At 42.6% G+C, this 24,834-nt stretch overlaps 1 protein-coding gene across 2 annotated transcripts in view; it reads right to left on the reverse strand.

Annotated features, from left to right (window-relative positions):
• The window catches only part of CNIH3 (cornichon family AMPA receptor auxiliary protein 3), a 90,198-nt gene that overhangs the window by 26,886 nt on the left and 38,478 nt on the right, over positions 1-24,834 (reverse strand). For both annotated transcript variants that reach the window (XM_084624510.1, XM_084624511.1), the window contains exons 2-3: positions 18,990-19,058; positions 14,408-14,455 (exon numbers count right to left, since the gene is read on the reverse strand). In XM_084624510.1, coding sequence (XP_084480636.1) covers positions 14,408-14,455; positions 18,990-19,058 — 117 coding nt within the window. The remainder of the gene's footprint in view (positions 1-14,407; positions 14,456-18,989; positions 19,059-24,834) is intronic.

Raw genomic sequence — 24,834 nt, forward strand, 5'->3', positions numbered from 1 at the left:
ACTGGAATTTTGAATGGACATTCAAAACCCAAAGGGCTCTTGGAGTGGTGAGAACACTGGCAGGAGGTGTTTTTTATTTTTGCCTAGATCTGCAACTATTGTGCTTTGTCTATGAGTAAAGTGTATCTTTACTCATGGACAAAGTTTAGAAGTTCCTTTCCACGGTCTGCGTGTTCCCTTTTTTTAATTGTTACAAATGGATAACAGTAACCCAGAATACCCACAAGGGTGGAGCTCTGGAGAGGGTGTGTTTAAGCTATTGGGGAGAATTGAAGGGGTCAGAACTAGTGTTGGGATCTATGACAGCTAGGGTGACCAGATGCTCCGATTTTATAGGGACAGTCCCGATTTTGGGGGCTTTTTCTTATATAGGCTCCTGTTACCCCCCATCCCCATCCTGATTTTTTACACTTGCTGTCTGGTCATCGTAATGACAGCTGCAACATTGAGTCCCATATCCCCAGAGAAAAGGGATACTAGACAGGGGTCTACTCCCTGCTGGAGTCACTAGACTAAGAAACAGTGTCTGGATGCTATTCAGTAGGTGTAAAAGCACATAGTAACCAATACAGCAGCCTGGTATCTGACCACAAGGAGTAGCTCAGTCAGAGCTGAAACACTTTACTAGGGAATAGGATGAGACCTTCATGGAGGGCAAATTATCCCACATCTGTCGACTGTGGTGTTTCTAGCACCCTCCTCTAAAACATCTGGCGCTGGCCACTGTTGGTGACAAGATATGAAGTAAATTGATCAGAGAACTGATCCAGTATGGCAATTCCTTTGTTCATCTTTGCCTCAGGTCCCAATCTGCAAAATGGGGACAAATAGTGCCTCCCTACCTCACAAGGATGTTGTGAGGGAAAATACATTAAAGACTGAACTGCAAAGATACTATGGTAATGAGACTGTATAAATACCTAAGAGAAATAGAAAGATTCTCCTTGTTCCTCATCTCCCATGTCTCCTTTTTCTCTATTTCTTTCTGCAGTGGGGATAGGTAGTGAAGACGTACCTCCCACATCCAATGGGAGGCTGGAGAGGATGCATCTCATCTCTGATTTATCACTTAGAGCTCTCCCCTTACACTCATCCCTTCCTTTTTTTATCATCTCATCCTTATGTCTTTTTCACTTCTCTTCTTCCATTCCAATCCTGTTCAGTACAAAGCAAATGCAGCACACAGTCCAAAAGTTGACAAGAGTGATTGCAATTTCAGCTCATTTTAATTTAACAGGGCTTCTTTAAATAATTTGTTTCTGAACATCAAACAATGCGGATGCCAGCTTCCATAAAGTTTATGAATTTACTCTAGTCACTAGGCGCTGCATCCTGTACAGCCTGCCTCCAGTAGTCAGTGACAGCTTTAGGCACTTTAAAGCTAAGAGACCAGTGACTTGTCTGCATGGTAAGTTATTGCTCAGCAAGCCAAAGTGTGAAGCTACAGTCCACTAGCTTGCTGTGCAGTAACTCACTGTGTGAACACTGCTACAGCGCGGTAAAGCCTCAGAGTACAGGCTTAGCGTATTGGTGCTTGAAAGCATAGTACTCTAAGCTGCATCCTGGGACTTCCACTGTGCTGTAGCTGTGTCCACACAGTGCGTAACTGTGGGGCAAGCTGGTGCAGTGTTGATTCACACCCTCACTTACTGCGCAGCAACTCACCATATAGCTAAGCCTTGTGACGAGTGAAGGACATAGTTATGTAAGCAGTGTCAGGATGAGCTCCACCCTGACATCTGGTGGTGAGGTGTGACAAGTTGTGGAAAAGAACTTCAGGGGCCGATCTCATTTGCATAGGCACACCCACCACGCCTAGAATGAGACCATAGCTGCCCAAATGGTCACTTTGGCTGCTGTGGGATCCCCAGTGTCTCTGTTATTGGGGCAGGAAGAATAAATTGTTATTACCCTGATTATGGGAACTGTGCTTGGAACTGTACGTGGCCTTTTGTTATGATGGAGGGATTCACCATCAACTAAGTAGCACTCACTAGGCAAAGGTCATGGGTTCCAAAACTGTGTGAATGGAGAGAGGCTGGGGACAAGTATTAATACTTGGTGGCATGGGCCCCTTGGTGAGGGCCTTACATGCTAATTGCACTTCCTCCTCTCTCCACTGTGGAATATCAGAGCTAATTTTGATTTCATTAGAAGTCTAGTTATAGGCTGCTGAGCTCACTTTGGGCTGACAGTGCGCCAGCACTGGGGCTCCCCTACTACAAGCTGAATTCACCTAAGAGCTGAAATCACTGAGTGTTGTGTTAAGTAGTGGGGGAGCCTGAAGATATATTGTGGAGCAGTTCGACGCGGAGCAGTGTGTGGATGGCAGGAGCTGCTTGTGGGCCGTGGAGCGGAGCGAAGGAGTTCGTGGGGCGGCTGGCGGAGCGGAGTGCAGCTGAGCGAAGGAGTTCGTGGGGTGGCTGGCGGAGCGGAGCGCAGCTGAGCGAAGGAGTTCGTGGGGCGGCTGGCGGAGCAGAGCGGAGCGAAGGAGTTCGTGGGGTGGCTGGCGGAGCGGAGTGCAGCTGAGCGAAGGAGTTTGTGGGGCAGCTGGCGGAGCGGAGCGCCGCTATGGAGCTATGGGGCGGTCAGCTTCAGATCACGTAAGGTGCCTCTTACCCCCGTCCCATTTCCACCCAGGTTGGGAGGTAAAGCTCCGCAGATAAACTTTTGAACTCTGGGGCTGCCCTGACCAGGGACAGAGACTTTTGGGGCATTGGACTTTTGGGACTTTGGGTGATTTGGGATTGCTGGACTCAAGAACCAAAGGGAAAAGGGCATGCCCCAATTTGTCTGGGGTGGGTTTTTTTGTTGCTCATGGGTTGTGTTATGAATCCTGTTGGTGGTGTTTCCCCAACATAATGCCACATTGTTTCTCTCTGTTATTAAAAGGCTTTTGCTACACTCAGACTATGTGCTTGCGAGAGGGGAAGTATTGCCTCTTGGAGGCGCCCAGCGGGGGTGGTATATATTTGTCCCAGGTCACTGGGTGGGGGCTCGAGCCGGTTTGCATTGTGTTATTGGAATGGAACCCCTAGATATTGAACCCGGCCCTTGTTGCTGCCAACTCTGACGGGCAGAAGGGTTACAGTTACAATCTGAAATGGAATAAAGAGGACATAAATAGGCCAGTGTCAAACTATAACTATGAGTCAAAATCAGTGTAAGCAAGCTCAGTTCCATTGACTTCAATGGAGTTACAACAGCTTATATCAGTTCTAGATTTGGCCCATTAGTATGAGAAGTGGCTCTGGAGCAAGTTCTCCCATCCTTCCTGAATTTTGATGAAGCTTAATTCCAAGTGTTGCAACTGGCCCAAAGCAAAAGCCTGTATCTGAAAACCTCTCACTGTCTTTGGATCTGGGTCTGGCCATCAGACCCTGCAGCAACCCTGACTTTACACTGTGGAGTATACCAGAAAGACTTGGCCAGCTATGTGGATTGCAGAGGGAGCACGATAATGGAAATGAAGTTCATGTAGGTGCATAAACCTGCAGAGTCCAAACCACTTTCAAAATATCTCATTTGCTTTTCCTATTCCCTCCCACATCCCCTGCAGGGAGATAATGCTCCCTCCAGATCTTGGAAACATCTTTCCCCAAGTTGTGCAAACTGGTGACAATCCTGCTGTTTATATAAACTGCAAATTGTTCCATTTCTTCTCTGACTAACAAGAGACTCTCTACAGAAACAGTCTAAAAATAAATTATGCATAAGGCATGATTTCCATGAGCTAGCTGAAAATTTTGTACTAATGTATTTTTAACCTACTTGAAATCTTATTTTCAATGGTGTAAGACTAACAAAGTTACACCCCATTAGAAGTGTTTTAAACATGTTATTAGAACTAGGGTAACCAGATAGCAAGTGTGAAAAATCGGGACAGGGGGTAGGGGGTAAAAGGTGCCTATATAAGAAAAAGCCCCAAATATCAGGACTGTCCCTATAAAATCGGGGCATCTGGTCACCCTAATTAGAACTATCTTTAAGGCCAAGAGAAACATTGGTTTTACAAAGTAAGGAAAAAGAGGCTGCATTGTCAGCCCTGGAGACAGAAGTGCAATATTGACAGAACGTGCACAACAAGTATGGTGGAACTGCAAGCTTCTCCACATGGCCCTGCTGATCTACTGCAGAGCTGACCAACACCATGAGGGGCAAGAGGATACTACACTCCCTATGCCTATATACAGTCCTTGGAGTCTCTGCTGATAGTCTGCAAAAGGACTAATTGTGAGATGGCGGTTTTGTGGACTCCTGCCCACTAAAACCTGGGCTGAGACCATTCTAGCAACATAGTCTCGGGGTTTTGCACAGCACACATCACCAAAGTATCTAAACACTGAAAACCACCAAGTAATTTCACACCCACGAGCCATCAATCAGACTATAATAATTGTAAGTCAGTACAGAGCTGGGCTGGATTAGAATGGGTGTCCTAAAGATGAAAGGTCCCATGCGCCATTATCAAATCCCTAAGACATCAACTCCCCAAAAAGCAGCAAACATTTTCAGTTATTATTTATAAACTAAAAGGAAATGTAGCTTTCTGCTTGCTAACAGAAAGTTGATACCATAATCAGGGGGAACAGAAACTGAAAGTTCTTGCCCCAAATTCTTCCAGGATCTATTTTGGACAAATCACTAAACTGAGAGCTTAAAAAACAGCTAAGAAAATTAAAAGAAAGCATATCAGAGAGATTCCAGGCTATCATTAAGAAACTTACAAAAGTAAGCAATTAAAAATCAATATAGAATTACACTGATGATCAATGAACCAGAAGAACACGATCTAATTAGCTAGTATTACAAGCAGCTCAGGATGCAGCATTCTCCAGAGACAGCCTTTTTACAACATATGCAGACAGACCTGAGACTAAACCAGGCAGCACCCAATCCTGTGAAAGGTACTGAATGCTTAATATCTATTGAAGCATCCTTGTGGGAGGCACTCAACACACTGCAGGCTCATGCTGGCTTGGAGAGGCAGTGGAGTTTAGTGGGTAGTGCAGTAAACTAGCACTCAGAAGATGTTGATTGCTATTCCCGGCTTTGCTGTGTAACCTTCGACAAGTCACTTTGGCCTGGCTCTACTTAGGTGCCCAAGTTCTGTTTTAGGCACCACTGTGATACACAAAACTCCTGCTTGGCTGCCGTCTAACCCTATAGGCACCTAAACTCACTTTGTGCTTAATTATTTGCAGTAAAAGTTCCCTAGGTGCCTATGTTTCTGCCCCTGAGCATGTGCACAGCTGCCTCACCATAGAGGTCTGGATGGGTATCACCTGCCTGAACTGCAGAGCGATCCACAAAATGTTCCCCTGCCTAACTTACGTGTGAGGCCTGATCCAGTAGTTGTACTCAGAGGCTGCTTAACTCCACACAAGACAGGGTGGGAAGGAGGAAGCCCTCTCTTATAACCCTTAGCCCAGTGGTTAAGGATGTGGGAGACCCCAATTCAAGCTCCCCTCACCCCAGTGAGAAGGAATTTCAACAGGGATCTCCCATCTCTCAGATGAGTGCTCTAATCACTGGGCTATAGTGTCAGTCTCTCTCTCTCTCTCTCTCTCTCTCTCGCTCAATTATTTAATTCAAATGGAACAATTTCAATATGAGAGACTGAGAGGCCCCACATCAGATTATCCCATAGTCCAGTGGCTAGAACACTCACCTGACAGGTGGCTGAGCCCTGTTTAAATCCCTTCTGCCCCTCAGGGCAGAGAAGAGACTTGAACAGGAGGTCTCCCACTTCCTGGGCAAGTACCCTAACTATTAAGCTAAAGGGAGCATCTCTTCCCTGGCTCGTTTTGTTTGGAGATAGGCAACCTCTGAGCAAGCCTACCAGATCGGGCCTGCATGCATATTAGGCAGAAAAACACACATCTTTCCCTGTTCACTGATCACTAGCAGAACTCAGCACCTCCCTGTAGCTGGCCTTAGGTGCCTACCTCCATAAGAGAGGCAGGGCTTTGCACACACCACTCTCCTCAGCATCTCCCATTGGCTAGCTTAGGTGGCTCCCTACCTAGTGTGCTGGGTTTTGTGGATTGCATTCTAAAGTGCCTCTCTCTCCCCAGGCATTGCATAGGGAGCCTAGCACTTAACTTGGGCTTTGTGGGTCACAGTGCTGTTCCAGTGATTTTCTAGGTGTCTAAGTCCCTTTGTCAGCCTTCCTACCTCTGTTTCGTCTCCCACCTTTTATCTGTCTTGTTTATTTAGATAGTTCCTGCCCTGAAAAGCACACAATTTCTTACTATGTGTTTGTATAGCACCTAGCTCAAAGGAGCCTTGTTCTTTGTTAGGATCTTGATGCACTCCTGTAATACAAATAATAAGAATTAGGCTTTCATGTTAAACATGTTAAACACTTCTGCCAATGATCCATTTCAGTACCTCAGCCTGCCAAGGACTACCATAAATAATGGGAGCAAAAATGAAAGGGAAATGTAAATAATAACAATGGCAACCCAGAAGTTAGAAAGAAAACGTTCTTACATATGCTATTCATCCACACCCTGACCAAAGCAGAATTGTTCCCGACAGTATATTTACCCAACATTTTTGTAGGCTGCTAGATAGGTAAAAGTTTCTGGTTATTCCTTGAATCAAATAAGAGATAGTAACAAAGTGCTCAAGTGAGCACCTCGGTGAATAAGCCCACACACACAAAACACTTGTTAATCAATTGCATTAAGATTTTTTCAGGTAATCAAATAGTTTAAGAAAGTCTTTGTGGTCCCAGTCACAGAGTAGATACTTAAGACCAATCCAAACCTGTAAAGGAATCAGGATTCCTGAAAAGGTTTAAAATAGTATAAACCCACTTCAGGGAAAATGGCTTAGCTGGTCAGTCCTTATTAGGGCCCGACCCTTGTTAAAAGTAGAGATGAGCCTGAAATCAGATCCAAACACAACCTGAACTTTGGGAAAGTTTGGGTCTGCAGCTGTATTTTATGTCTGACACCTCCCTCAAACTATGGCCTCAACTAAAACCCTAGACGGAAAGATCCCTGAACAGATCTGAGCTTCAAGTTTGTAACAAAAACTGAAACCAAGCACATTCATCGTGGTTTGGGGTTTTAATGTCAACATTTATTTCAACTCAGCACAATAAATACAGATGAGTCCAGGCTGTCAAGTTCAGAGAGGGATTCAAACTTCCCTGAAGTTTTGGGGTGTTCACAGCTGGAGTGTCAGTATGCTCCATCATTAGAGAAAGTGGTTGGGCATGGACTTTAGATCTGAACTCAAATTTCCCTACATCCGCAGCTATTCAGATCATGTTTTGTGATTCAAGGCCATCTCTAGCTAGAACCATTTTACAATTGTGCTTCAAAGTTAGAAGCAAATGGTTTAAATACCCAAGAAAATAATATATGAGATGATAAATATTTTAAAACTTTAAAATTATAATACTGATTCAAATCACTTTATGTGCAGCAGTGTCTGCTAGGGCGGAAGCTTCTATCTGTATTGTCTTATAAGGACACGTAAGCTATTAAAATGTGAACTGAATGATTGCCCAAATAGCTCCAGCACAGTTCGTACTAGCAGAGGTTATTCTTCATAACTAATTTACATTGCCCCTTGATGTGCGTTTTAGCTACCAATCACACAGCAGGAGGAGCCTCCTGCAGGGTTTCCTGCTGCCCAGCTGGTGAGTCAGACTCAGCGGTGTCATGATATTCATGAGGTATGAAAGAGAAACGCATTAGGTATGCCAGGAAATATAGAAGGCATCAAGAAGCCACTAACAAGGATGCAGTCTTTGGACTCTAACAAGAGTGGACAAAGTGCATATACTCCAGCTTTGTTACAATCTCCGTCAATGGAAGCGATTCATGTAATGCCATTTTCTGTTCTCATTATGGTCTTTGTCCTAGGAACAATTTATCAAAACTCAAAATGCATCCTACATTGTTCTGTGAAATATCACAGCAAGTTCTGCTACTGCCACAGACTTAATTTACCTGATTTTCACTGGCCAACAATTCAGTCTCCCCCTCTAATGACAAAGGCACCTAAGCGGCAAGAAGGAAATTTTTACTATTCATTAGAGCAGGAGACAGCACTGGCTGTGTTTCAAACCTGGCAGTGAAGACAATGCAAGATTCTCTCTCTAAAGCAGACCTATCTTTACAGTATGGCTATGCTTATTAATCCCTGTCTAAATTAGGAACTGGTTCATTTTTAATCAGTGCTGAAAATGATTTATAGTGCTACTAAAGGTAGGGGTATAGTTTCTATTCCCAGCTTTGCAACTGAGGCCTGTTCTGTACTTAAAAATTAGGTCTATCTAGCTATGTTGCTCAGGGTTGTGAAAAATTTCATGCCCTGAGTACCGTGGTTACGTCGACCAAACCCACGGTGAGACACACCTAGGTTGATGGAAGAATTCTTCTGTAGAGGTAGATACTGCCTCTCGGAGAGGTGGATTAACTACATCAATGGAAAAACCATCAACGTAGGAAGCATCTACACTATAGTGGTGTAGCTGCAGCTGTGCCAATGTATCATACACACGGCCTGATTTGTTGGGCTTGTTTACACTAGATTTTAGGCTGTGTCTACACTGGGATTTTTCAGATCCATAATTCCCAATTGGTGCAGTTCCACAAGTTGTAGCTACTTTGGTGGATTTAGTATAGACAGAGTTGAAACCCTATAGGGTGGTAAAATCATATCTGATCACCCAAGCCCTGTCTACAGTACATCTTCCACCATTGAGGCAGCTACACTGATGATAGCAATGGTGGGAACTCTATCACAGAAAAAGCTTCAGCAAGCACTGGCATATTAATCATTGTATTGCCTAAACTGGTACTGAGCAGGATGAGTTCACAAGATAGTTAAAACACCAGCAGCTTATTTACACTAGGGTTGCCACCACATCTGTTATTGGTGGAGCTGAACTATGGTAGCAATTTTGGGAAATTTTAGGAGTAAAAAAACTAGTGTAGCTTTCTCTTCTGGCTGTCATTTAACCCCATGAACTATTCTTCAGACAAGGCAAGGCAGTGAGTTAGTGCACTAATCTTTCACCTCTGGGAGTCAAGACCTCTGGATTCTAATCTCTGCTCTGCCAGTGAGTTGCTAGGTGACCTCCTTGTACCAGTTATTTAACATTTCTGTGCCTCAGTTTTGCCAACTGTAAAATGGGGCTAATGATAATTACCTACCTCACAAGGCTGTTGTGAGAAATGAATGTTTGCAAAGTGTCTTGAGATCTTCCAATGGAGTGCACTGGAAGAAGTGCAATGTATCATCATTATGGGCCTCTCACCCCTAGAAGTGTTCCATCCAGGTTATGGCTCAGGGACATTGGTAGGGCAGTGTGGTGAACCTAGCACTACTGCTTTCCGTGCTCTATCTTTTCTGTGGAAAAGCGATAGTAAATTACAAAAGAGGACTTTAGTCTCCAGGATTGTCTTATACAAATACACCAAAAATAAAAAGAAAGATACAACGTTTATCTTTCAATTGTAAACCCCCTCCCCAAAACCTATTTTTCTTTTTTTCTTTTTTTTCAATTATCTGGAACATCTCTGAGGGCAAATGTCCCTCTCAAAGTCACTTTGTGGTTACAGGTTTCAGAGTAGCAGCCGTGTTAGTCTGTATTCGCAAAAAGAAAAGGAGGACTTGTGGCACCTTAGAGACTAACCAAGTTATTTGAGCATAAGCTTAGCTCACGAAAGCTTATGTTCAAATAAAATTGGTTAGTCTCTAAGGTGCCACAAGTCCTCCTTTTCTTTTTGTGGTTACAGTTGCTTTGACCCTGGAAATTTGCAGTGTTCCCTGTTGCTCTTTCTGAATTTACAAACAATAAATAAAAGGATAAAGATCTGACTCAGCATGTCTCTAATCCTGCAGCTCCAGAGATATTATGTTTGACTTAGCATAAATGCTTTCTTTACAGCTGTAGGAAAGGCGAAAGATCTGTCTCTTATAAATCTTAGTTCCCTTCCACACAGACTCCAATTCCAGTTCTGCTTCTCATATCCCTATCTTGCTTGAAGTTAACTAGGTTTAAAAACAAACCCGCAATCATTTTTCGAGTAGAGTCATTTTTATTGCTCATGAAAGGGTGGGTGTGAACAAACTGGGGTCTGGAGCTTATCTGCTGAGAGAGGATATTATGGGAGATTTTCCTTCCAGACAATGTTCTGCTTTAACCTGGAAGGACTTCCCTGTTGGGGAATGAGAGGTTAACTCAGTCATTGTTCCCATGCAGTCCATAGTCACATCTGAATTGCTACCTGCTATTAAGTTGCCATTTTTAAAATTTGTCCTCTAGGGCAGTGTTGTAGTATTACAATGTTTACGCTCCACCATGTTGCCAACTGTGTTAATGATAGGAAAATCCTAACTGCCCTTAAAACCAGAAAAAAAAGTTTCCATCAGGCATCTGTCAATTAAATAAGTTTCTCTAGAGAATGTTGTGCAGTGCACCAATAATGTAATAATACAGTCATCATAATGAACAGTAAAATATTAAAAAATATCATGGTATTTAACCATATAAATAAGAGAAAAATTCCTATTAGATGATCTGCATGAGGAGAGTCCAGTGGACCAGGTACCAGAAGGAAATCAGAAGGACTGAGCCATATTTCCAGCTGTTCCTCAGATTTGATGTGTGAATTTGGGCAATTCATTTTCCCACTGTACCTCTGTTCCCCCAGCTGTAAAATGGGAACATTAGTACTACTCACCTATGGAAAAAGTCTTGTGACTACAGATGGTATGTGCTAAGTTTTATAAACTGTTTTTTAAAAATCTCATAGCAGTTACTTTGCATAGCAAACTGCAGTGTCTCCTGCCAGTTCAATTCATCCTTCCTCTACCTTCCCAGGGATGATGCAGGATTAAGCTCTTGACATGCCCTGGTAACATAGAAAAAGAACAGCTTGCTCCAAGTCCGACACATGCTTTACAGCACTGCTCTGCATCCAGATTGCTGAGGGGAAATACCCAGCTCTTCTACCTCTCGCTAGCACTGTGGCTGTGTCTACACTAGCCGTTTTCCCCTACAATTTCCCAGTGTTGCTAACACCAGTTCAGCACCACCCATGGTACCAACAGCAAGTGGGCCACTAGTATTTTAAGTACCATGCCTTTCTCTGCTCACAGCTGGTCTAAATGACATGATGGTTGAAAGAGAGACATGGTAGGTGAGGTAGTATCTTTTATTGGACCCACCTCTGTTGGTGAGAGAGACAAGCTTTTGAGCTACACAGAGCTCTTCTCCAGAGTTGGGAAAAGTACTCTCTTTAATATCCTGTGACCAAAATGACTACAACAACACTGCAAACAATGATGGTTAAAACACCACTGGCACATTGCCTAGAGGAGAGTTCTCACCAGCAGAGCTGCAAAATTGGTAACAAATTTTAGGAGGGGGAAAAGCTAGTGTAGACCCAGCCTGCACGGCTATCAGCATCACTAGCACATACTTTAAGTAAATCAGCTTACGTAATAAATCTATGGGCATGTACATACACAAAAAGTGTGTGATTTCCAGCTAAACCACATGTGACTGGAAGACCATACTACAGAGCTCCAAAAAACAGGCCTCTGAGATAAAGGAGAATTTCAGTATCTCACTGGGAACCCAGTTTTAAAACTGGCTTCAGGAAATAATATCTTTAAAGCATTTACATTGTAATCCAAGGGATCACTCAAGTCTGAACAAAGCTCATAGCCTCTTTTTCATCAAAGCTTTATTGTCTCGCAGAAAATTTGAGCAGGTCTAGGTCTATCTAGCAGAGGGCAGCGAGACACATACATAAAAGCCAGAACATTACATACATGCCACCTGCTTTACATACTGCCTGAGTGAGATATTGTTTTCATGGTATGTAAACATTTTCCAAATTAATTCACATCAGATAGTGATGTTTGTGAATGTTCTGGCTGTGCTGTAGTGGGATCCCTCCTTTGTCAACCCCACCATGCTTGAAAACTCAATCAAATTATGTAACATCTTCCAGTATAATCAAACACATACCCACAAGCTATTGTCAAACCCTGCAAATGAGCTCCACTACATTAAAAAAAACTAAGGATTTCCAAGATAATTCTGACAAACCATCCAGTCTCTTCATCCATTGGGGCTCACTATATGTGACTTGTATGGTGCTGTGTGCATGATCACTTGTGAGAGACCCCCCTGTAGAACCTGGGACAGTGAAATGAGGCGCATTTTTACAAACCACTCATAAATCCCTTTAAAATAGAGGTTAATAGCCAAAAATCAAGAACCAGTTCTAGTGGCATTAACAGTAAGACTGCTGGCTTTATGTTTGTAAAGTGCTTTGAAAATGTTAGCCAACCCCAACACCCTAGGAAACAGGTATGTGTTACTATTTCCCCATTTTATAGAAAGGGAAACAGGCACACAGAGGTTAGTTACTCACAGCCACACAGAGAGCAATGTTATAGTAATCAGAAGGTCTTTAGAGTTCATTACAAACTACAGATTCCCATGTCCTTAAAACACTCAGTGTTTTAATTGCTTCCCCAAAGCTCTGCCACTAACCATGAATGCTCCAGAACTGCTAAGTACACAAAAGCGATTATTAGTAAATATTGGACTTGAAGACTGCACATCTCTGTAATTATTCCTTTTTCCTCTTCCTGTATCACATCTCCCAATTAAAACAAATGTGTCCCCAAAGAACCTGGGAGGAGATGCTTCATTAACAAACAATTTAAGTGAGTTAGAAGTCTGATCTCTGGTGTATGCAGTATCAGTAATTAGCCAGAAAGCACCATCTTTGCAATGAGGCTCAGGCTCAATAAAAATTAAACTTTCCTATGGGCAAGGACTCCCCTCGGGACTCACATATATTAATACATTTGCCACGCACCTGTTGCTTTCTGTCAGAGAAACTGGGACACAGCTGGAAACTAGCTGACTGCTGAGTCAGCAAAATAGTTCCTGGGAAAGTACTGATTCTTTTTTATGTTTAGCTAGCATGGATTAATATTTTCTCTCCTTGTCAGATGCCCAGTGCAAGTGATTACACATGATTCTTGATAGCAGTGTGCTCACAATTGTTCCCATGATCAGTCTAAACTGGTATAAATCAAGTTATTCAACAGAAGTGTTTTATAAAGTAGGGTCCCTCCCTAGCGCAAATACAGTTGTTTAGAACATAATCAGGCCCTGGGATCAGGCTGAGCCAGTACTTAGCACTGCCAATATCACAACATTTTGAAACTGAGTTTCCAGCTGTTCTGAACATAGCCACAGGCAGTCAATAGTGTTAGCTATTTCATTGCTGATCACAGTAGCAGAAACATCCAGGATGAATACAATGCAGCAACAAATACTTTCCAGTCTGGACATTCTAATGACATCTTCTAAGGGCTGGAATGTTTTGCTAATTGTCATGATGTTGCATTAAATACTATAATACAGTGCATAGGTACACTTATTAAAACCTTTTTTGCAAGGTCAGATCTTTTTACTTGGTCTGTTCAGAGACAGAATGGTTAAAAAGACTTGATGTAAGCAGTTTGCATAATATACTGGCTAAGTGCATGTGATCATGTCTACAGCTAGTGTTTGGCCTGATTCAAGGTTAAGAGCCTTGTACTCACTCCCAGCTAATGGTGTTGCTTCTTTAGCACGTGCTGGGGCATTGTGATTTTGGTCCTGATGGTCACTGGTGCTATTCTCCCATTGATGAGCACAGCTTACATTGAAAATCCCACCCTAAGGAAACCAGACATGTTCAGTGTTGGTCTAACTTTGCATCCAGTGAAATCAATGGGACTTTAATGGAAGCAGAGTCAGGCCAACACTTGAGTGCTTTTAAAAATTCCATTCTTAAATTACAGTAGAATTTGTAACCCGTTACTGGATGAGTCCTGCAAAGAGCAGAGCACCCTTTACTCCCAAATAAACTGAGGTTACTCAGCACCATCATAGGGTCAGCCTCTATAATCTCAACATTCTCATTCAGCCTGTAAGAAACTCAAAAGGTTGAACTCATGCAAATAAAATGCTCCATTTATCAAATAATTAGTAAATGACTGTCCAGCAAAGAATAATTATAAACCTCAGATCTTGATGGCAGCACAGGGCATGTGGCCATAACTGTCACAAGTTACACCTCCAGAAACCAATCATCACCTTCAAAAAGCAGGTTATTAAATCTGAACCTGAGAATGTTCTGAAATGTTCAGTCCTCGTCAGGAAATCCTAACTTATGGCAGCCCCTTCTCATTACCTCCACTTTGTTTTTCAAAGGTAACACTGATTCCAATTTTCGCACTGGAATCTCAGATTTCATGAGTGATGGTGGACGATCAGTGGGATGGGCAAATGGACATACCCAGAACAGCCATCTGATGGTCTCAATTCTCATCAATGTCATAGATCCTGGTGGTTTATGCTCACCTTTCGCAGAAGAAAGCAGATGCGCTCAATGTTTCTTAGTCTCTCTCGCTGCCAAAGAAAGGTGGAAAAAAAGTGGTGGGAGGTTATATTGTGTAATTAATTGAAGAAAATATATCACAAACATAATGGGCCAAAATCATCCATGGCTTACATCCAGATATCAATGTAGTTACACCAGGGATGAATTTGGCCTAGTAATATTTATCTCTCACATATAACTTTAAAATAGATTCACTCAGTTGTCTAAACACCCTTGTGAGGAAGGTAATTATTATTCCCCATAACATGTGAGAAAACAAACCAGAGATGAAACTGAGCCATCAAGTTAGCAGGGCAACAACTTTGAAGTCGATGAAACTGAGCCATCAAGTTAGCAGGGCAACAACTTTGAAGTCAGTATTTGTGTCTTCTTACACTAAGGCTGAATTGGTCCAGAGAGACTGAGACACAAACTTTCAGATTCCCACTAACTTCAGTAGTGAGATAGAATCATAGAAGGTTAGGGTTGGAAGGGACCTCAGGTGGTCATCTACTCCAACCCCCTGCTTGAAGCAGGACCAATACCCACTTTTTGCCCCTAAATGGCCCCCTCAAGGATTGAACTCACAACCCTGGGTTTAGCAGGCCAATGCTCAAACCACTGAGCTATCCACACAGAGAACATTTGTTTATATAAGTACCTCTATAATTGCCAAGAGGCTCTATCAATGTGGAACTTTTATAGTTGATCAGGCTACTACAATGTATTTGTAATATGCTAAAAATAGCCTTTTAAAATAGAAGACATTTACATGAACTGAAAGATACTGTACTTGAGGATTCCAGTGTTAAGGACAATGCAGCCTCAGCTGATGCAAGGAAAGTCAAAACAAAAACTTTAACAGGCTTTCTGTTAAATGGATCATAGGTGAGAAATTCACTAGTAAAACAATGTTCTGCTCTGCTTACACATATCACTCGAGCCACCAGGCAAGATTTTGCTCTAGGTTACATCAGGGTACATCCAGAGTAACGCCATGACACTCAACGGAATTATTCTGCATTTACTGCGGTTAGCACAGAACAGACTCTGTTGCACTCTGCCCAAGAGGAGTGAGCAATTCAAAAGTAAGTGAAGTTTTACACCTCTTCTTACAATAAATTAGAGAAGTGGCTTGGCGTGTACTGTACATTGTCCTGAGGGTTGTTTAGGTTTGTCTCTAGACATTGCAAAAGCTACTATTTACAGTCACCTTTCTGAAACAAATAATGAGATGAACCAATGTGTAAAGCCAATTCTCTCTAAATTGCCTGTGTTTTTCAAACTGTTTTAAGCTGATTCCATTTTGTGAGGATTATATTTCTCCTATAAAAAAGGTTTCAGTCTGGGGAGACAGTGGAAGGTACAACAGTAATATTTTGCCTTTACATGGCACCTTTTATGTCAAGAAGCTCCTCAGATTATGGTGCTATCCTGCAATGGGGTCCACGTGGAATGTAAGGTTGCGCAAAACACCACTGGCTTCAATGGGAGGTCCATGTGGATGTAAGGTTCTGCCAACATAGCTCCCATTGCAGGTCTGGGAATAAACATGCCTGGTCTTCTGGAAGAGGAAGTTCTTTAGACTCTACAGTGGGAATCAGGTGACCTGAGTTTGAGTCTCAGCTCTGCCATAGTCTTCCTGACTGATATCTCTGTGACTCAGCTCCCTCTCTGTAAAATGGGGATAATAATACTCCCTTACCTAGCAGGGATGCTGTGAGAATAAACTGATTAGTACAAGACATTAAAATAGTATGATCTGGAGTCCACACAATTAAATAGATGGAAATGTGGGCACCAACTGATACACAATAGGGCAAGAAGGAAAAACATTTGGTGAATGACACCAGAGCAAATGCCTCCTCTCATAAAAATCTCTCCTAGTGTGCTAGAATAATACCCATTAACATCCACACTGAACAGGAGAAAGTATCATGAGAATACAGTTTGAGCTATTACAGAAAGTTTGCTAGGTGAGAGTCAAAATGGTGCTACTGATACAGAATAACTTGCAGGATTTTATTGGACATTTTCTGTGCAATGTTTGTTCAGAGTAAATGAAAACTACTGAACATTCTGGGATTAATGAATTAATTAACTAATTAAATCACAACGTGAATTGAACAGGGACATACAGACATTGACTTGCTTATCCTGGAAACCAATTACATTAGCATTCTAAAACAAAAGCAGTTTCTCTCTCTAGGGCACTATACAAGTTTAGGAACAAAACAAATTACTGGGACGTGATGCAGAGATAGGCACAGAAAGTGTGCCTGTATAACAAGATGAGGACAAAAACGCATGAGGAGAATTAAGAAACATTGATAAATAGGCCTAAATATTACTTTCATAGAAAATGCTGTAATATATTTCAGTGGAGATTGTTCCCTACAGTTTCCATTTTCAGTTACTATTTTAGGGGTGGATTTATTTTAGTAGATTAACAGATACAATTAATCACATAAACATACATATTAACTTTAGACTGGCTCGATGATTCTGTAGTACAAAGCTCCTTGGGAGACTCAGGTTCAAGACTATCCTTACAATGCCATATTCAAGGGTGGTATAAAAGATGGCATAAGTTACGTTTTGGGAATAAACTAGTCATGAAACGGATTTAAGTGGCCAAGTATTATAATTTGAATCTGTTTGGCCTTTGGTGGCAGTGCAAGATGTATATAACACACCAATCTGATATTACATGGGAACCACAATCAGCCCATAGTAGAAACAAATGCAACTCCTAATGAGGTCAATGGGCCAAGTTCCGCCTTCTGTTCTGCTGATATTAATGTGGGGTAACTTCACTGAAGCCAATGCAATCACTCTGATTAACACTGGCTCACCTGAGAGCAGAATTTGCACCTGCTTAAACCAGGACTGAATTTGACACCAGAAATGTTGGGAATAGGTCAAGAATATGTTAAAATAAGGGAAGAGGGAAAGCTGTCTCTTACCCATTGACTGGACCTCCTGATACATGCCCTTATTTTTTAAGTTATACTTGTTTTGCAGTCACACAGCGGATGCCAAATCTTTGCCACTTACCCAATATGTAATCGATACAACTGTTTCTGTCCCCATAGAATTTGGCCCACAGACTTTCAAAGGAGATGCACCCCTTTCTTCCAGTCTATATTTAGTTAAATTTGGCCCAGGCTCCTTGTAAGTGGGGTAGTCACCCCGCTCTGGCACAGCAAGGGTTAAAAGCCAGCACTTGGAGAGGGCTGGGGTTGAGAGCCAATCAGAAAAGGCTGAGAGGCAGCCAATCAGGGCCAGGCTGGGCCCCATAAAAGGGCTGCAGGGCCGGAAGGCAGGTGGTCTCTCTCTAGCTTTGGAGAGAGATGGACCTAGCTGCCTGAAGGAGTGAAGGGTACCTTGGACAGAGCAGTGCTGGGGAAGGGGCAGGCTGAGCTGGGGAGCTCAGGCCTGGCGACCTCCCAGGCTGAGCCCTGACAGGAAGGCCTAGGGAGGATCTGGGGCTGCAGGGAAAGGCAGCAGGCCCAACCCCCTTGCCAATGAGTGGCCATTACAGACTGCAGTCTGCCCCAGAGAAAGAGGGCTAGATGGTGACTGGCAGTAGCCACTGAGGCAAGGTGGGCTTAGAGGGTTGGGGGCTCCCCTGGGAGGGGAGACCCAGAGCATGGGGGTACTGTGGTCGGCAGAACCCCAAGGGAAAAGGGCACCGGGACCTGAGGCAGGAGAGCCATCAGCCAGCAGGAGGCGCTACAAAAGAGCTAATTCCCAGACTGACCAGCAGGAGGCACAGTGGCAGTGAGGGCTAGATCTGCCGCACTCCTACATAATTGACAGGCTGCTGGAGTAGAGCAGAGCTCACAGCCTCTGTGTCAAATTACCCTTTACTGGAAGCAGATGGAACCTCATTTTCTTGAGTGGGTTGGTCCCCCCTTAGTGTAGGGGAGAATTCTGACCTCTGCCTCTAGGCAGAAAGGTGATGATTGCGTCCCTCATCAAAGCCCTTGAGTAGTCAGTACAGACAATGGGTCACTCTTGAAGCAGATGAGGTGAGTGAGGTAATATCTTTTATTGGACCAACTTCTGTTCCGGAGAGAGTCAACAAACTTTCAAGCTCTCACCAACAGCAATTGGTCCAATAAAAGACATTACCTCACCCACAGTGTCTGTCTAATACCCTGGGACCGATACAGCTACAACAACACTGCAAACCTGGAGAAAACGGTCAGTCCACTGCTTGGGTGCAGAGGAGAAAAGGGATTTTAAAGGGGGAAAGTGTGGCTCAAAATTAAGAGATGCACAAAACCCCTACAATCACATTTCAACTTCTCCTCTTTCTGAATCTCTAAGTGCTCTCAAGCCATCTCCAGCAAGAAAGGGAACTACCTGAGTAAAAATCCACCCTGAGACCATCAGATTGATGGGTTGCTAAATCAAGAGTAAATAGCAGCTGCTCTTACAGACTACAACTACATTCATAAGGGATTCCTAAATCTATTTGCATATTTTCCATTGACAGTTCAGCACATCTTCTTCCATTCAATATCTAATGTTTGTCAAATCTCAAGCTGTACTCACTGCATGAACTGGATTGCACTGGTCTATTGGGCTCTTGAAGTCTGTCCTTAGCTCATCAAAGGCGATTATCTGCAAAATAATTTTTTCAAACATTGTAATGACAGCAATAATTTCAGTGAATCCAGGTCTTTTTCTTTATAGTAGTTACTCAGATCTATTCTTACTAACTTGGGTTGAAATTCATCCCAAATATAACGAATTAATTATGTTCTATATAATTTTACAGAACTATATACATTTCACAAATCTATCTTCAGCCACAAGATCACTGTACAAAGTAATATTGATAGGTCATGCTATAATAGGACATACATATTGACCCGCTGCAAGGTTGAATCACTCCTCCAATAAATATGTGCTTCTATAGTATTTTTCAGAGATCAAAACTCCAAAAATGAATTCATTTCTCTACAGATAAATGCAATAAACCATAGTCCTAAAATTGAGAGTTTTGGAAAAGGGTGTTGTGTTAAAATAAGGAAAAGTCAGAAGGCAACCTGATTTAATTGGAAGTGGAGGATTATTTCGCTATTTGAACATTAAGGGGGTTAAGCACAAAATCAGACAAGTTAGAAATGAAAAAGACCTGATTTGTGCCAGTTACATCATACACCCCCACATCTCACCCCCAACCAGAAAAAGTTTGATCCATAGAGCAAGGATTCTCAAATTTTCATACAGTGTAGACGAGACCAGGTCAACATTTTTTCAGCCTTTTTCTTTGTTTTGTTTCCTTACAGATTTTCAAATAATAGGAAAATTTTAATGAAAAAATTGCTTTTGTTCACAATTTTCCAGTTTTTTATATAGCATTTTTTTCATTTTGAAAAAAAATTATTTTAGTTTTCAAAAATAGATTTTTTTTATTTTTATTTTACAGTTTTGTTCCTCTCCCACCTTTTTCTCCTCTCCCCTACCTTTTCTTTTCCACTGGAAAAGTGGAATGAAGGAGAAAGGCAGGAACCAAATATAAAAACTCCCCCTGAAAGCCAAAAATTTAAAGCTGTCATGGGGGGGGAGGGGGGCTGAAAACTGAAACAAAACATTTTGCTTCACTGAAAAAAAACAGAAAATTCCATGAAAATTTTTGAAAGAAAGAAATACTTTTTGTTTCCTAATTTTTTCAGGGGAAATATGCTAAAAAAAAAAACCCAGTTCTAGTGTAGCCCACACTTTGCTGAGAGATTGGCTCACTTCTCACCCAGTCACAAAGGGTCAGAACCAAGCGAGGGACTTGCATTGTCTCCCCACCACCACCACAGAGCCTCAAAGTCTGGAGGCACAGCGTCTTGGTGTGGATGGCCCGTTGCCTGTAGTGGCTCTTCCAAGAAGAATGACGATCTGAGAGGTGGTCCGAGGATTATGTAGGCTGAACTCCCTGCTTGTTCTGCAAGAGGACTGGGGAGGTGGAGAACAAATTCTGTCCCTTTGACAGAACTTTCTAAGGAAAACTCCTCGCCGATGACAAACCCTCAGGTTTTTCCCTCTGGGGCGGGTGATCTGGCTTTTGCTGTTTACACTCTTCAGTCATTCTGACATCCCTCTCCACCATCTCCTTAGTCACTGCTTAGCCAATCTGGATCGATTAGCTCTTTTAATCTTTCCTAATAAATCAGTAACCTAAGTCCCTTCATTATTTTTGTTGTTCTCCTATGAACTCCACCTACTTGGTCTGTATCTTTCTGGTGTTTAAGTACCCTGAACACACCAGGTCTGAGTCTGTTCTACTTACAGTAGTGGAAATCTCCAGTAACTCCATTTAAGTGACTACAGACACATTGGTGTAAAGTTGGTTTAAATGAGGCAAAAATCGGGCCTACAATTCCCAGTGTGGTCTCCCCAGAGTCGACAACAGGTAGACACAACCAACAGATGGTGAATGCAGAAAGGTAGCGGGTACATCTACACTGAATAAAACCCCAAACCTGTGGAGGTGAATTTCAGAACCCGGGGCTTGCGGTACAGGGCTAAAAGCAGAAATGTGGACATGGCTGCTTGGACTGAAGCCTGGGCTCTGCAACCTAGTGAGGGGAGACAGTCTCAGAGCCCAAGCTCCAGTCCAAGGAGGAACATCTACACTGCTATTTTTAGCCTGTAGTGTGATTCCCACAAGCCTGAGCTAGTTGACCAGGCTCTGAGACTCACTGCTGTTAGTTTTTTGTAGGGTAGACGTATCCAATGAGACAGCTGTTCTGCAACTGAAATAAACATGTGGTCACAGCATGTAAACTGCCTAGCTTTACGAACAAGTAAGCCTCAAAACAATCCTGTTAAGCAGTTATGATTGTCTCTATTTTGCAGATATGGAAACAGAAGTGCAGAAAGGTTGAGACTTGCCAGATCAGAGCCCATATAGCACTCTAGTGGCAGAAATGAGAATAAAATCAAAGACTCCAAGTCCCCTGCTCTAACAACACTGTTTCTACCAAGTTATAGAGCATTTAAAATTAAAGAATTGTGGCATTTTCAATAGCAAACTACAGGTTGCAATGTATTCAGCTGATAACTCTTCATATCACAGCATTATTATTAAATGTTTGTTATAGTCTTACTGATGTGTAGGTGCTGCACAAAGAAATGAAGGACAGTCCTTGCCCAGAGGAGCATACAGTTTAAGTTACATATGACAAGTAAGGATGCCAGAGTAGATTACATCATTTTTGTGTCAGTTCATTCGAGACTGTAGTGATTCTCATGTCACCCACGTAGTTGTTATTGGGGCATTTAGTGCACTGAATGAGGTACACTACCTGTTGTAACAGGCATGTGGCACCAGATCCTGCCATAATAGAGGCAAAACCTCAGACATATCTCCATTGCTATGATGATCAATACCCCCCACAACACACCTTTCAAGATCCATGGGTCCTACACACACCTATTACAACATATGATGCACCTCATGCAATGCATCAAATGCCCCAATAAACAACTATGTGGCATCACAACAACAATGAGGCAATCGCTGTGCTCTCAAATGAACTCACACAGAAAAATGATAAAAGACAAAAACACTATATCAGCCGTGGGCAAACCCCTTTCACAAAATGATCACTCCATATTTGACCCTCAGTCCTTGTCCTCAAAGGAAACCTGCACAACACCTTCAAAACACAAGCCTGGGAATTTAAACTCATAACTTTATTAGACACTAAAAATCATGGACTTAATAAAGAAACTGGATTTATGGATCATCACAACAATCTATAACCCATTATGCCTCCTTTGTCCTGTGACTGCAAAAGTGTTACTTGCCCATTTCCCCTAAAATGGTCTCTTATGATGTTAACTCCTTATGCTAAACGATTTGTTTCACCTTGTGTTTAGCTGTGACACTGAGTACCTTCCTCAGACCTAAAGAAGAGCTCTGTGTAAGCACAAAAGTTTGTCTCTTTCACCAACAGAAGTTGGTCCAGTAAAAGATATTACCTCACCCACCTTGTCTCTCTAAAAGCATAATACACAGAGACAGTGATATCCACAGAATTATCTCCCCCACCTCATCTCAGGTCATAAGCGATTGTTCTAGTTACTGGTGGACTGGTATCCACATCACACAAAAAAACAACAACAAAAACCCCAAACCCCAACACCATCACAGTTGGCAATATTTAATATCCTTGCACTAAGATGAGATTGGATGGGCTATGGAAACTGAACTATCCTCTGACTCCTAGAAGAGATCTTCGAGGTCTGAGTTGAGGAATATTTGTTGGGCACAGCATGGCAGGAAGCTTGTACTGCCACTGCCTATGCTGTACTTGTTCTGTGGATGGAAGAAAAAGGTAAGTATTGGAGCTACCTATGGAGTGGTTATAAAGATACTGGTCCTCCACAGTTACTAGAGAGGACCAGAATGTGTTGTAGCAAGGAGCTTAATAAAGGTAGGAACTTCCTGGTTAGGAGGTTCTCTAGCTGCTGCTTAAAGTATGTCTCTGTGTTTATGACCTCACACTACACTATGCATCTAATAAAACAACAGAATAAAAGTTCCCTTGATTTATAAACATACTGGCCACACTCTGTGGTGACTTTCTCCCCATGCAAGGCCATTAACTCCAAGTGTAAATCAGCACAGAATTTGCCCCAATTTAGACATTCTTATGCTGCATAGTTTACAGATTCTGTGCTGGCATCACCTGTTTCAGAACAGCGACCATTAGGAAGGTATTTATAGATGTGCCTGAATTCCCCCCCCCCCCCCCATGCATGCTTCTCCAGACAATGACAGCTTTGAATACAGAAGTATTTGCATGAGATTGAGGCTGATTTTCAGTCTCCATTTATTTCTTTACACAGAGATCTAACTGAACATTTCAACTGGCAGTGGCAGGAAGAAATCCAGATCTCTGTGTTTTAGGGAGGCCATTCTAATTTTTGACCACTGAGCCCTTACGGGCGTGTTTGGCTTGAGCGCAGGTGTTTGGTTTTTTTGTTGTTAAACTGACGACGAGTAATTTCTGGGTAGGAAATCTGCTGAGAATATTCTTTAAAGTGAATTCATTGCTGGTAAAAGGTGCTGCATTGATAACTCTTGGGCTTGAAGATTATAATTTATACACATCTTAGAAACATCTAAAAATAAAATAGTGAAATGAAAACATACTACAGGCCTGAGCTGGAGGGACTACATTTATCGTCCATTCATAGCCCATTCACACTGTGTCTTGCCTGCTCAGACTGCCAGCAAAGGTGCCAAATTAGTGCTGAATAATGTGGTGAATATCAGTCCATGCTGAACTAATCTGAGAACAACAAACACAGAACAGCAGTGGTCTCAGCACACCAGCAGGCTAACTGATGTCCAGTTTTTTGTAGGCACCATTGTAAAGAAGAATTTTAAGGAGCAATTTGAAGGAGGACAATGAGATAACTTCATGGATGTTTATGGGGAGTTTCTCCCAAGCGTGAGGGACAGGATGAGAGAAAACATAAAGGTACTCATTTGAAAACTTTGCAAGTGGGTGATGGAGACTGGTATCATTGGCCAATCAGAGGCAGGAGTCGACATCTCAATAGTGAAAGTGTCGAAGTGAAGGGCTAGGAAAATAATATTTGCAGCAGCACTGTGCATGGGTATGAGTGGGACAAGATTGCATTTGGCAAGGCCAGAGAAAAGGATGTTGCAGTAATTGAGATGTGAGATGATGAGAGCCTGGATGAGAGTTTTAGCTGCATGTATGGCTTTACCCCAGCTCCAGTCAAACTTCATTGTGGGACCTTGTACCAATGCAGTTGTCTCCTGGTTGCCTCCTTGTGGCCAGCAGATGCTCTGCAGCAGCCTGCCTCTCATTTCCATCTTTAGGGCCCTTAAGATCTCCACAGTCTTTCTCGTGGCTAACACCCTTCCCACCCCGACACCCCACCTGCCATCTGGGGCTAGTTAAATAATAGAACAGTCCTTATGGTCCTCAAAATAAAGTCCATCACCACACCCCAGAAGCTCATACTCAGCTCTGGCTCTTAGTTCTACCACACAGAGAGATCTTCTTCTATCCCAATAAGCTCTTCACAAAGTTGCCTATTCCTAGCCCTCCCTAGCAAGAGCTCTACCTTTTACCTCTGATTTCCTTCTGTCAGCATCTTCCCTGTGCTGAGAAGAGAAGACAGCATATATACTGTCCTCCTTCAGAAAGCGCCTCCCAATTGGCTGAGAGATAAGGAAGCCCATTCCCCTCCTCCCCTACCCAGCTACATTACAGGCCCTTAAAGGGACAGTCTCCTGTTTTTTTTTCTCCACCCATCCAACTACTAATGCCTTGGAATGCTTCCTCTCATCTGGCCTTGGCCATTTATTGAGCCTTTAAAATGGCATAATATTGATACTGGCCTGAAATGGGAACAG

The sequence above is a fragment of the Lepidochelys olivacea genome (genome assembly GCF_965140295.1).
Source record: "Lepidochelys olivacea isolate rLepOli2 genome assembly, chromosome: 3".
NCBI lineage: Eukaryota > Metazoa > Chordata > Testudines > Cheloniidae > Lepidochelys > Lepidochelys olivacea.